Genomic DNA, 12,815 nt, shown 5'->3' on the forward strand with positions numbered 1-12,815 from the left:
TCGGATTATCGGAAAGTACTGGGCATGCGCAGTGACGTAGATATAGCGTAATGATGTATAACGTACAGAACGAGCTATTCTTCCTGGTGACTAAAGTGTCATAAATAAGTGTCCTGTCATCATAAATCTCCCCTTTCACTCAGCGTATGTGAAGTGGAACAGGACCACGTTCCACCAGTCCTTGTTTAAAACTCTCATCAATAGACAACTAGTTTTGGGTGCGGGAAGGGACACTTTTTAACCTTTTTTTTTTTTAAGTAACGTTAAGCAGCACAACAGTTCATGTGCTGGTCATCGCCTAATTAGGATCCGAAGTAGATAAATATGACGTGTGCTTTTTAAAACAGAATGCGACAGCAGCGGGAAACTGAATATTCACGCAGTGTGTGCATGTCAAAAGAGTAAATCCGATCAGAAGCTTGTGACAGTAAACGCACACATCAACCCGATCACTATATTCAGCATTCATGTAAACACTTCGTTTTGATTAGTCAATCAGAATGAATTCAATCCGATAGAAGCAAAAAGTGTCCATGTAAACGCACCTACTGTCTATACTGTATGAGGATTTTAAGCACATTTATTCTGACATTTATTCTCACATTTAAGTTATTTCAGTGACAGAAGTTCAGCTGCAGTATTATGAGGTTCCATTTGTGCCAAAATTATGTTGACATGTTGTCTGTCTATGCTATGTGTCGTCTCAACTTACTCCTGTCATCTGTCCTTGCCGTTTGACTGTGTCGTCTTGCGTGTCAATGCTGCTTGTGTCATGACTATGCATTGTTTCCCTCTGTCATTACTATGTGTCGTCTTCCATGTCGTTGCTACGCGTCGTTTCCCTCTGTCATTACTATGAGTACGGTGTACATTTTAGGACATCCTCGGACGGTAATTTTACTACTTTGCCAAAATATAAGCTTGCTGATTGCAATATGGTTAACTAACTTTTTAAACATGCATACATGACTCTCGAAATGCATGTTGTCGTCCCTGAATAACTTAATAAGTGTAACATTTGAAAAAAACTGTTAAAATATAATATATCAGACACTGCTTACCTCCTTTTGTAATCAATAAACCATTATACACCACTTCCTCTGAACAGCTTACGTGTGACGTCACATGGGGCGGGGCAACGCGATACTCCACCTGAGTTAATTTCGTCTGATGCCTAATTCTATGAGACCTGACACCTGACGTCATTTTTTCCTGAGACCTGAAGCTTTTCAGTCCGAGGCTCGATGCCGTTTTGTTCTATGACTGAAGCCTTTCAGTCTGAGGCATGACGCCTTTTCATTTGGACTGAGGTCTGAGGATGTCCTAAAATGTACACCGTACACATAGTAATGACCGAGGGAAACGACACATAGCATAGACATGGAAGACGACGCATAGTAACGACAGAGGGAAACGACGCATAGTCATGACACAAGCAGCATTGACACGCAAGACGACACAGCCAAAAGACAAGGACAGATGACAGGAGTAAGTTGAGACGACACATAGCATAGACAGACAACATGGCGACATAATTTTGGCACAAATGGAACCTCATACAGTATTACATTTACAATTATTCATTTAGCTGACGCTTTTATCCAAAGAGACTTACAATTGCTATATATGTCAGAAATTGCACACTTCTGGAGCAACTAGGGGTTAAGTGTCTTGCTCAGGGACACACTGGTGTCTCACAGTGGATTCGAACCCGGGTCTCTTACACCAAAGGTGGTGTGTCTTATCCACTGTGCCAACACCTCCCCTATTATTATTAGTCGTCAGTCTAATCTGATTCATTAACACAGTTTCACTGATGATCCACAATAATGAACATCAAAACCAGGATAGAGCGGCTGAGTGAATGTGGTCTGGACTGTGTGGATGAGGTTCAATGTGTCAGAGACGCTGTAGAAGGAAAGAGTTCCTGCACCGTGATCCACATACACACCTATTCTACTGATGATGGAGTTCACAGGGAGAACAGTATGTTTGTTATTGTGTCTAAATGAGAAACTGTCAGGAGAGCAGAACAAACTCCAGGACTTATCATTAAATCCAAACACACACTCCTCACCCCGTCCCTTCCTGTTGATGCTCTTATATGACACTGATATAAACACACCATAATCTCCACTCCACTCAATCTCCCAGTAACAGCGTCCACACACACTCTCTCTACACAACACCTGACACACATCACCAAATCTGTCTGGATGATCAGGATACGACTGAGACTCATCCACACCTGTCACCTTTCTGTTCTCCTCAGACAGAATGAGATGAGTGTTTGCTGTGTTTGGATCCAGTGTGAGAAAACATGCATCTGAACACAAGAAAAGAGACATAACAAGTAATGTGTGTGTGTGTGTGTGAGAGAGAGAGAGAGACTTTAAAAAACATTTTAATACCAAAAAAAAAAAAGTTTTGCCAAAGCAGAATGTACAGGTAATTAAGCATCACATTTCATCATATTATCAACAAAAAGTTTGGTCTACTGTCTCTGGAAAAATCAACAGTGATTGATCAGCATTTGTTTATGTATTGTATACATTATAACTAGGCGAAGCAAAATTAGCTTTTTGTAAGACCGGTTGTCCATCAGATGCATGTCAAAGTTGAGTTTGTTACTATAGCAACTGTAGATCAAACAATCATTGTAAAAAAAAAAAAAAAAACTTTCTGTGGCGAGTGGAGCGGGGCCGAGAGGCGTGGGAACGAGGAGTGAGGCCAGGTGTAGTGATTGAAGATGAGCTGCACCTGCGCCCCACCGCCGATATCGAGTCCCACGTAGGAGATGGAAGGATATAAGACTAGAGCGACGACCGTGAAGGACGAGAGAGGACCAGGCCTGGGACATTATTTCATGTTTGCTCTTTATTTTGCGCTGTTTTGTATTTATTTTTGAATTATTAAAATGTTTTGATTGTGCGCCGGTTCCCGCCTCCTTCTTCCCGATGAGTATGGAGATCGTATCGTTACAGTGGTGGCGAAGCCCGGGAGAAGGAGGGACGCGCTGCTGAAGATCCCTCGCCACTGTGGTGAATCCGCGGTGCCCTCGAGCTGGCGAGGTATGTGCCGCCATGGACGCTCGAGGCGGTGGGCTGGAGCGAGTTGCCGGGGACGGGCGAGCTCGCTGCCGGCCGTCCACAATATGGACCGTGAGGGAGCGGAGGAGTCGGCGCCGTTCACCAGGGGGCCGGAGCCTGTAGCCTCCGCGATGGAATCCGGAGGGGCAGGGAACGGGGGACTCCTGCCGCTGCCCAAAACCGGAGGAGCAGTCGCCGTCCATCGGGTGGCGGAGGAGTGTCGCGCTGTCCGCCGAGGGCCGTCCAGTGCCACCGCCAGGCACCGCGGAGGAGATCACCCTGCTGGTGGAGGGCCGAGCAGCAGTGCGTCTGGGAACCGGAATTTTGCTTCTTTTTTTTTTCTCTCTCTCCCCTCTCTCGTCTCTGTCGCTCCTCCTTCCATCTCCTTTTCTCTCGCCTCGTCTATCCTACCCCCAGGTTCCCGTAGGTCCCCGTGAGCGGCCATTAGGGACTTTAACATCCTTTGTTTGTCTGAAACATGGCTCACGACCTTGGTCCCATACACTGTTGTAATGTCGTTTGAAACGTCTCTGTTTTACAGATAAATAGAACAAACAAGGACGGTAAATCCAAAGATTGAGGCGTATGTTTCATGATTAATAAGAAAAAGTGTGACCCCAGGAATATCTCCACTCCGCCATGCTCCTGCTTGCCTAATTTGAAATATTTATCCATTATTTTCCACCTATCTTATCTGCCCCAGGAGTTTTCATCGATCATCATTACTTCTGTTACATCCCACCACAAGCAGACACCGGCTTGGCTTTGTCTAAGCTTCATGATGTGCTCAGCGGCAACATCAACAAACATCCTGATGCTGCTTTTATCATCGCTGGGAACTTTAACAAAGCCAACCTCAGGCAGGTTATGTTAAACTTTTATCAACATGTTTCCTATCCAACCATAGGACTGAATTCACTGGTTCATTGCTACACTCAATTTAAGAATGCCTAAAAAGCTTGCTCACTACCAGCTTTTGGCAAATTGGATAATGCCGCCATTTTCCTCAAACCGGAATATAAACAAAGGCTCATTCAACAACCCCCGGTGCAGAGGGTGGTGTCGCGCTGGTCAGCCACTATGAAGCCATGCTACAGGCGGCTCTTGATGATGTAGACTGGGACATGTTTTGGGCAAGTTCATCTGACATCAGTGATTTCACAGATGTAGCATTAAGCTTTGTAAACACGCTAGATGAGCAAGCAACTGAAACAGTAATTATAAGGACCTTCTCTTCTCAGTCGCTGGCTGAAGAGATAAAATATTTCTACGGCCACTTCGAAAACAATCTAAGCGGCACAAGTCTGCCAGTCAGCACATCTGGAAGCAGCAGTCAGATCAGCGATTATCATGTGATCATCGTGTCTGAGGATGAAGTTCGGAGGGCTCTAAAGCGAGTGAACATCAGGAAAGCAGCTGGACCTGATGTTCTGAGGTCCTGTGCTGATAATTTTGCTGGTTTGTTGACATCCATCTTTAATGAGTCTCTTACTACATCGGTGGTTCCCACCTCCTTTAAAAAAATCTCTCATCATCCCTGTGCTTAAGAACAATAAACCCTCTTGTCATCTAGTTGCTCTCACATCCATAGTCATGAGCGTCTTTGAGAGACTGGTTAAAAACTACATTTGCTCTTTTATCCCGGATACTTTGGACCTTCTTCAGTTTTCTTATCGCCCCCAAAAGATGATCCCATCTCTCACATCCTGCAATCTTCTTTCATGCACATTGACAGCAATAAAGGGAACTATGTAAGGCTGCAAATCAACTATAGCTCAGCTTTCAATAATATAGTCCCCATAAAGCTAGTTTCTTAACTCATAGACCTTCCTGAATTCTTCACTCTGCAACTGGATTCAAAACTTCCTCACAGGCAGACCTCAAGTTGTGAAAGTGGGCCAATTCACCTCTAACTCCATCCCCCTGAATGTAGGAGCCCCACATGGCTGTGTCTTGAGTCCCCTGCTCTACTCTCTCTACATGCATGACTGTGTGTCTTCCCACAGCTCCACATCTATTATCAAATTTACTGATGATATCGTCGTTCTGGGCATCATTCACAACAATGAGACTGCATACTTGGATGAGGTAGAGAAACTAAAATCATGTTGCTCACTTTGAATGTGAGCAAAACTATAAAAAGCTGATTGTTAACTTCAGGAAGAGACAGCAGCAGCCCTATACTCCTCTTATGATCAGCAAGTCCCTGTGGAGAGGGTGAGCAGCTTCAAGTACCTTGGTGTAAACATCTCCGAGGACCTGACTTGGATTACCCAGATTCAAACACAGGTTAATATAGCCAGGAAAAGACTGTACCATCTGCGACAGCTGAAGAAATTCAGTTTCTCAGCAGCAATCCTGAAAACCTTCTATTTAGGGTCCATAGAAAGTGTATTGACTCAGTGTGGTATGGGAACAGCTCCAGTCAAGACTGCAAAGCCCTGCAAAGAGTGGTGCGCTTAGCTGAGCACATCTCAGGGTCTGCTCCCCCCTCTCTGCAGGACATCTACTTCAAACGCTGCAAAAGCAGAGCTGTTAAAGTCATCAAGGACTCCATCCACCCCAGTGCTTGCAGCTGACTGTGTGGCCATCACAGTGCTGGATTGCTGCTCCTCTGATTGTTCTGTGCATTTATATCTACAGGTCAATATTTGACTAGATGTGGTACTGAAGCTTAACAGAAGGGGAGCGTGTGTTTGTTTCTTTTGTTGTAGTTTCTTTTTGATTTGTCACTTGGTTTATGAATTTGTATGCACTGATTTGCTGTGGGGCTTGTCCCTTCTGTTAAAGTAGACTTTATTATGGTCTCTTTCTAACTGTGGGTATTTAATTGGTAAACTGTTTACGACTCCATTCTTTTGGAATGTTTTAGGATTAATGACTTCTTTTTAAAATGTTTTATGCCAATATTTGGCATGATATATCAAAATTACTCACATTCAGCATTTGATATGTTATCTATATTCTGTTGTGAATAAAATCTAAATTCATGAGATTGTAAATTATTTCATTCCTTTTTCACTCACAATTTGTACAGTGACCCAATTTTTGTGGAATTGGGTTTGTATTCAGAGTAGATTATATTGTCTTTTTACAAACTGCTTTAAAAAATGTGTTGAAGTCAGTTTACTACTTTTTAAAAACTTTACAAAAAATTATAAAATTCAATCCCCACAATGACTATAAACTGGTGGTGTGTTTGGCGGACCCCAGAAATACCTGAAATGATCCACAAGTAACCACTGTGTCAGGTTTATAACTTTTGTAGTGATATATTTTTAATCTGAAGTGAATCAAACAGACTTTTTATGTTTTTTTAGAGAGAGAGAGAGAGAGAGAGTGTTTAGACATACATTTCTGTAGTCCTGTTGTAATCCTGGATTCTCCTCCATGATCCACACTAGAAAACACACAGAGCCACATTCAGTCAGTGAACAAATGGCTGTTGCTATTCAGTTACTATAAAATGTACTCAGGGTGGTTGCTAGGGAGTTGCTACGTTATAGACAAGGTATGTGATTAAGTTGCTTTGCAATTGATAACATATTCAGGGTGGTTTCTAAGGTGTTGTTATACAGTTGCTAAGGTACTCAACTTGGTTGCTAGGGCTGTGCAGTTTCTAGAGTATATGGGATGGTTGCTAGTAGGGCTGTGTATCATCAGTAAAGTCACAATATGATACGTATCCTGATACGGGACTGCACTGAATTTCACCTCAGGAGAATTCAGTAAAACATCTGTTTATTGAACACTGCCTACTGTAAGTGTATCAGAAATGGTGCAGGTTTCACGTTAACATTGCACTCTTAACCAGGTTCAATATTCTGATTAATTGCACCATTTTTTCAAGCCCATAAATAATAATGTCCTCATTCTAATAATAATGTCTTCAATGCAGCTCACACGCACACATTCAGTCACTCAACACAGATCGAGCAACACAGAAACTCTACTTTTGTAGTTTTTGTAGAAATGTGAACATAAGAGTCTTCGTTTTCTTCTGATATCAGAGCCACTGAAGATGCTGTGAATATATTTTTTTTTTATGGTAACACCACTGAACACACACTAAAAAAATAGGAAGAGTGGGGTGGGGCGAGCAGTAGCTCATTATCATTTAAAGAAACACAGCTTGCTGGGAACAGAGATGTTTTTGACAATGTAAAAAGGCTGTTGTTTTACACGCCCATTGAGGAATTTTAACCAAAGTATGATTTCATGTATGTATTATGCATGTAGAATGTAGAATTAATGAATCATACCAACTTGTAAAATGGGCATCTGATGTTCACTTTAAAGTTAGGGCTTTTATGTTCCTTTATTTACAAGTTGTTAAAGTTTGCAACATAATTTATCATTTTGAATATGTTAGTTTCTACTTCTAATGGGATCTGTAGGGAGGAGGCTGCTATTTTTATTTTGTTTCCATTGTTTGCTCTGGTTTTGTGGCCAGTTAGGGGGTAAGTTAAAGTACTGTTTTGTTGTTAATTTGTTTAGTTTTTTCGAGCAGCTTAGTTAAGATTTTACTCCTCAGACTAGTGTTTTATTTAAATACGAAATATTGTTGCATCCTCTAAAAACTTGTAGACTCACATATATATATATATATACCCAGAGACGTTGAAAAGTTTAAAGGGGGGGTGAAATGCTATTTCATGCATACTGAGTTTTTTACACTGTTAAAGAGTTGGATTCCCATGATAAACATGGACAAAGTTTCAAAAATTAAGTTGTACGTTTGAAGGAGTATTTTTGTTCCCAGAATACTCCTTCCAGTTTGTCACAAGTTTCGGAAAGTTTTTTTAGAGTATGGCTCTGTGTGACGTTAGATGGAGTGGAATTTCCTTATATAGGTCCTAGGGCACGTCTGCCGGAAGAGCGCGCGCTCCCGTATAGCGAGGCTGAGCACAGAAATTTCACTGATCAGAGCGATTCACTGATCAGAGCGAGAGCGTCGCTAAAAGTCACAAAAGAAGTGTGTTTTTGGTTGCCAGGGCAAGACAACCCTGCACAGATTACCAAAGAAAACAGAATTAAGGGACCAGTGGATGGGGTTTATTTTTACAGAGCATCAACAGAGTTGTGCAAGTGTTTTTGTTTGTTCCCTGCATTTCGAAGATGCTTGTTTTACAAACAAGGCCCAGTTTGACGACGGATTTGCATATCGTTTATTTCTTAAGGATGATGCAATCCCAACGAAAAAGGGTCACGATCGTGTGTTGGAACCGCAGGCAGTGAGTAAAACTGCTTCAAATATCTCTGCCTCCTTGTTAGTGCGTCCGCCTCCCATGCCGGAGACCCAGGTTCGAGCCCCACTCAGAGCGAGTCGTTGCTGCTGCTGCTCTCGTTCAGTTTCAGCCTCGGGATCTGATTCTGGATCATAAATAAACGGCTGAATCTGACTGTAAGCCATGGTTTGTTTTGGATGATGGTTTTTTCCTCACGGTAATGTCACAGCTTCCACATTCTCTCAACGCCTACTGTCGCTCGTGATTATTTAGCTCTGCCCACACGTCACGCCTCCAGCCGGTCGTGTTTTTCCGGGAAAAATCGGTACAGACTATCTTTCTCTTATGAATATAATAAAACTAAAGACTTTTTGGAGTTATGAAGGATGCAGTACTACACTAGAGGTACTCAAGATTAACAGGATACTGAGTGAAAATGAGCATTTCACCCCCCTTTTAAACAATAAAACTTAAAACCTCTTCCTGCTCGACATACTTGAATTTATCCAGTGAGCAGTTTGGATCCTCCAGTTTTTCAGAGAGCAGGTTGACTCCTGAATCTCCAGGGTGATTATAGCTTAGATCCAGCTCTCTCAAGCATGAGGGGTTTGAAGTCAGAGCTGAAGGCACATAACAACAGCCCTCCTCTGTCACCATACAGCCAGACAACCTATAAAAACATACAGCAACGGTCCACATCACATTAGTTTGATTGTTCTGTATGTCACATTATGTGTTGTATCCTTTCTGTGTATTAAACTGATTATTCAATAAAAATATGTGTATTTGGTGTCATTCTGATCTTGTCAGTCATGTCAAATGTGTAATATTAACAGAGACAGAACAGACTTTATGATGATTTCCAATTAGCTTGTTTGTGACTGAGCAATGTGCTGAGGAGGTAGGAGCATAGAAACATGCTATACACACAAGCCTCATTCATAATAATGTGCTTATATGAGGACATCCTCAGACTTCAGCATTCTCAGTCATTTGACTGGTCAGGCTGGTTCAAGCATCTCTTCTAACTGCAAATGACCATATTTAATACTTATAATATTAATTTTAAATTCCTGGATACTGATTTGATGTCATTTTTGTGCTTAATTCTATTTGTGAGAGTGGCATATTTACTTCTACTTCTAATAGGGTATTTTAACACCTAGTTCGTTTGAGACCTAAAAACGCTTTCAGAGCTGTTATCTGAGATTTTAGATAAACCTTAAATCACAGATAACCACCTAAAGGGACACAAAAGTGAACCTTACTTAGGGCCCATTTTCTCCCTCAAATTCATTTTTTTTTCCTAAAATTTTTCTAGACTCACTTTTTGTCACATTTTTGTTCCTATTATCCTTATTTGGTCTTTTTTGTGCCCGTCCTTGTCATGTGAATTTGTCTCCATTTGTGTCTCATTATCAGTTATCCTCCTCACCTGTCTGCACCCTGTTATCTGCCCTATTTAGTTTTAGCCAATTCTATTCTCCCTTGTTGCTGTTCCATGTCGTATATGTCGTAAAAGTAGTAACATTTATATGTTGAAGGTCTTAATTGTCATCCCTGATGTTCGTTGTTTTTTAAATAAACTCCAAAGTATTCTTTAGCATCTCCTCATCCCTTCCTGTCTGAGAGACTGTGACATAACAGCATTCCCAACAGTAAGGGCCATTCCATTTCCCTGTGTTTATTTTCCTTTTTTTTTCTTTAATGTTTTGGATTAGTTTTTACCATGCATTCCTCCACGTCACCTAATGAAGGAATGAGCTCTGTATATTGATGTGGCTCAATATTATTTTATGGTAAACCATTTACCTAAGTCTCTCCAGCTGACAGTTTAGACTCTTCAGTCCATCAGAAATAAACTTCACTCCTGAATCCTGCAGGTCATTGTTACTCAGGTCCAGCTCAGTTAAATGGGAATTTGAGGATTGTAGAACTGATGACAAACTCTCACAAGACTGAGCAGTGAGGTTACAGATGGAAATTCTAAACAAGAAGAACTCAGTAATTACATACAGAATAAATTTTAACATTGTGATTTTTTTTAGTAATTCATTATTTTGCATTGTTTTGCAAGTTTAAAGTATTTCAAATTCAAACACCTCAATATCTTCAGCTTAGAGTATGCACTCTTCAATCCTTCAGAAAGCAGCTTCACTCCTGAATCCTGCAGGTCATTGTTACTCAGGTCCAGCACATTTAGATGGGAATTTGAGGATTGTAGAGCTAAAGACAAACTCTCACAGGATTGAGCAGTGAGATTACATCCACATAGCCTGTGTAAAGAACAAAACAGTTATATTAATGTGAATATATGAGTTTATATAATGTATAATCCGGAGTGCATGTTTGTACTAAATACAGTTCAATTACTTCACATGGTTACATTTTATAATAATTATAGAATAACAAAGCACTTATAATAATTATAAGACTATTGTAGTTCATTACTAATTTATAAACTTTAGTTAATACATTAATAGACTATATACATATAGTGAGTTCATCATTGTCACTTTAATTAACAAAAACAAAGCTCTTATTTAAAGAATTAGATAATGCTTGATTAACAACTTATTTACCATAAATATTACTTTTACTCACTTTAGATTAGATAATGGAAAATCAGAAAATATCATGAAGTGCTTTTTATTTGATATTAATTGCATTCATTTTTAGTTTTTATACTGTACAAACTGTATATTTGGTCGCCTAAAACTGCCTCTAATCCTAACTGATGTATTTTAACAACATGATCTAATGAATATTTGTATATATCGTTGTAATTTTTTTAATGTGGTTTCATGGTTAAGTTTTTTAATTAATTAGACTTGCTTTTTGATTAATAAACTTTAATTTAACTATTAAAAAGGAGAAAAAACAGAATACAGAAGAATTAAAACAGAAATAACAGAATTAGGAAAAAATAAAACAGATTTCACAGGGCCCTATTAGAGTGTGGTAATTTAAAAATATACTATTACTGTCACAACCAGGACTAGAACCCAGAATGTGTTGCAGGTAGCCCAATGCTCTAGCCACTACACCACAGAGCAGTGTAGACCCAAATTGCAGAGAACCACACAAGGCAGGATTGGAGAAAAACAAAGTGTCTTTACTTAGTGTCTTTCTTGAATAAACATGAAAGTTAAATTCTGAAGCATGGCTGAAGAAGGTTTAGATCCACAAGGCAAAAAGGTCCAAAAAACAAAGTAAAGCCTACAAATAAGCAGGTCAAAGTTCTGAGCAAAAAGTCTCTCAAAGAAATCCAAAACATAGGGCCAAAGGATCTGTCTAAACAAAAGAACTTCAAGACTGAGCAAAGATACAAATAAATACAGGCCTTATATATGCCCACACACAAACACTAACAAGCCAGGCACAGGTGATATCATTGAGCTAATCATTAACAGGAAATCAGGAGGAAGTTGTGGAAGGTCTTGTGCTCAAGGTTTCCCTCTGCTGGACAGACCGTGGTGTGACAATTACTATTAATATTATTATTACTTTTATTATTATTACTACTACCAGGATGGTTCAGTACTGTTTTTTTTAAATAAAGCACTATTTTAGTTTTTGTTCATTATCCATTTTAAAAAATATTGGTTAATTAATCGGTATCGGCCAGTGTGGTCCAACCTAGCTATCAGTATCGGCAAAATCCAATCAATCCAATCAATGGTTCAACCGTAACATTATAAAGTGTGAGAGTACTTTTTGTAAGTGATGAAACTACAATAAAGACTACATTCAATAATTTCATTGCCATCAGTCTCCTTCATCTCTCCATATCACCGTATGCTGCGTATACACTTCTGTATCAGCTGCGCCACAAGGATCCGCTGTTTTCTTTCAAATCAAAGCTAAATGCATGTAGAAACGGCGCAAACTGATTAGGCAGTGTTTTGCTTGTTGGGGGAATCCTGGGGTGTGATGTATGAGGGAAACCCCAGTACTGCAGCACATATAAGCATGCATATAAATATAAAAAAACAATAGTGTATGTTTTCCTCAGACCTAGTATTTGATCTGTGCATTATCATCGGGTGGGAAAAAGGTTATGATCTTGTTTGAGGTAGGGAAAGCTACAAACCCCTTTCCAAAAAAGTTGGGACAATGTAATAATTTACAAATCTCTTAAACTTATTTCAACATTTTTCACATTTTGAAATTTAGACTTTTTAAAGTGTCATGCCAAATATTGGCTCGACATTTTGAAATGTCATGCCAAATATTGGCTCATGTTGGATTTCATGAGAGCTACACAATCCAAAAAAAGTTGGAACAGGTAGCAATAAGAGGCCGGAAAAGTGAAATGTACATATAAGGAACAGCTGGAGGACCAATTTGCAACTTTTAGGTCAACTGGCAACATGATTGGGTATAAAAAGAGCCTCTCAGAATGGCAGAATGACAAAGTCAGGATGGACAGAGGATCACCAATTTCCCCAATGCTGCGGTGAAAAATTGTGGAGCAATATCAGAAAGGAGTTTCTCA

General features: G+C 40.0%; 1 protein-coding gene across 1 annotated transcript in view; it reads right to left on the minus strand.

Annotated features, from left to right (window-relative positions):
* Positions 1–234: 234 nt before the first annotated feature.
* LOC127969063 (NACHT, LRR and PYD domains-containing protein 3) overlaps positions 235–12,815 on the minus strand; it is a 44,442-nt gene continuing 31,861 nt past the window's right edge. Inside the window, exons 6-10 of the mRNA XM_052570680.1 lie at positions 10,420–10,593; positions 10,130–10,303; positions 8,814–8,987; positions 6,443–6,489; positions 235–2,326 (exon numbers count right to left, since the gene is read on the minus strand). Coding sequence (XP_052426640.1) covers positions 1,800–2,326; positions 6,443–6,489; positions 8,814–8,987; positions 10,130–10,303; positions 10,420–10,593 — 1,096 coding nt within the window. The 3' untranslated portion in view covers positions 235–1,799. The remainder of the gene's footprint in view (positions 2,327–6,442; positions 6,490–8,813; positions 8,988–10,129; positions 10,304–10,419; positions 10,594–12,815) is intronic.

The sequence above is a fragment of the Carassius gibelio genome, chromosome A4, assembly GCF_023724105.1.
Source record: "Carassius gibelio isolate Cgi1373 ecotype wild population from Czech Republic chromosome A4, carGib1.2-hapl.c, whole genome shotgun sequence".
Lineage (NCBI taxonomy): Eukaryota > Metazoa > Chordata > Actinopteri > Cypriniformes > Cyprinidae > Carassius > Carassius gibelio.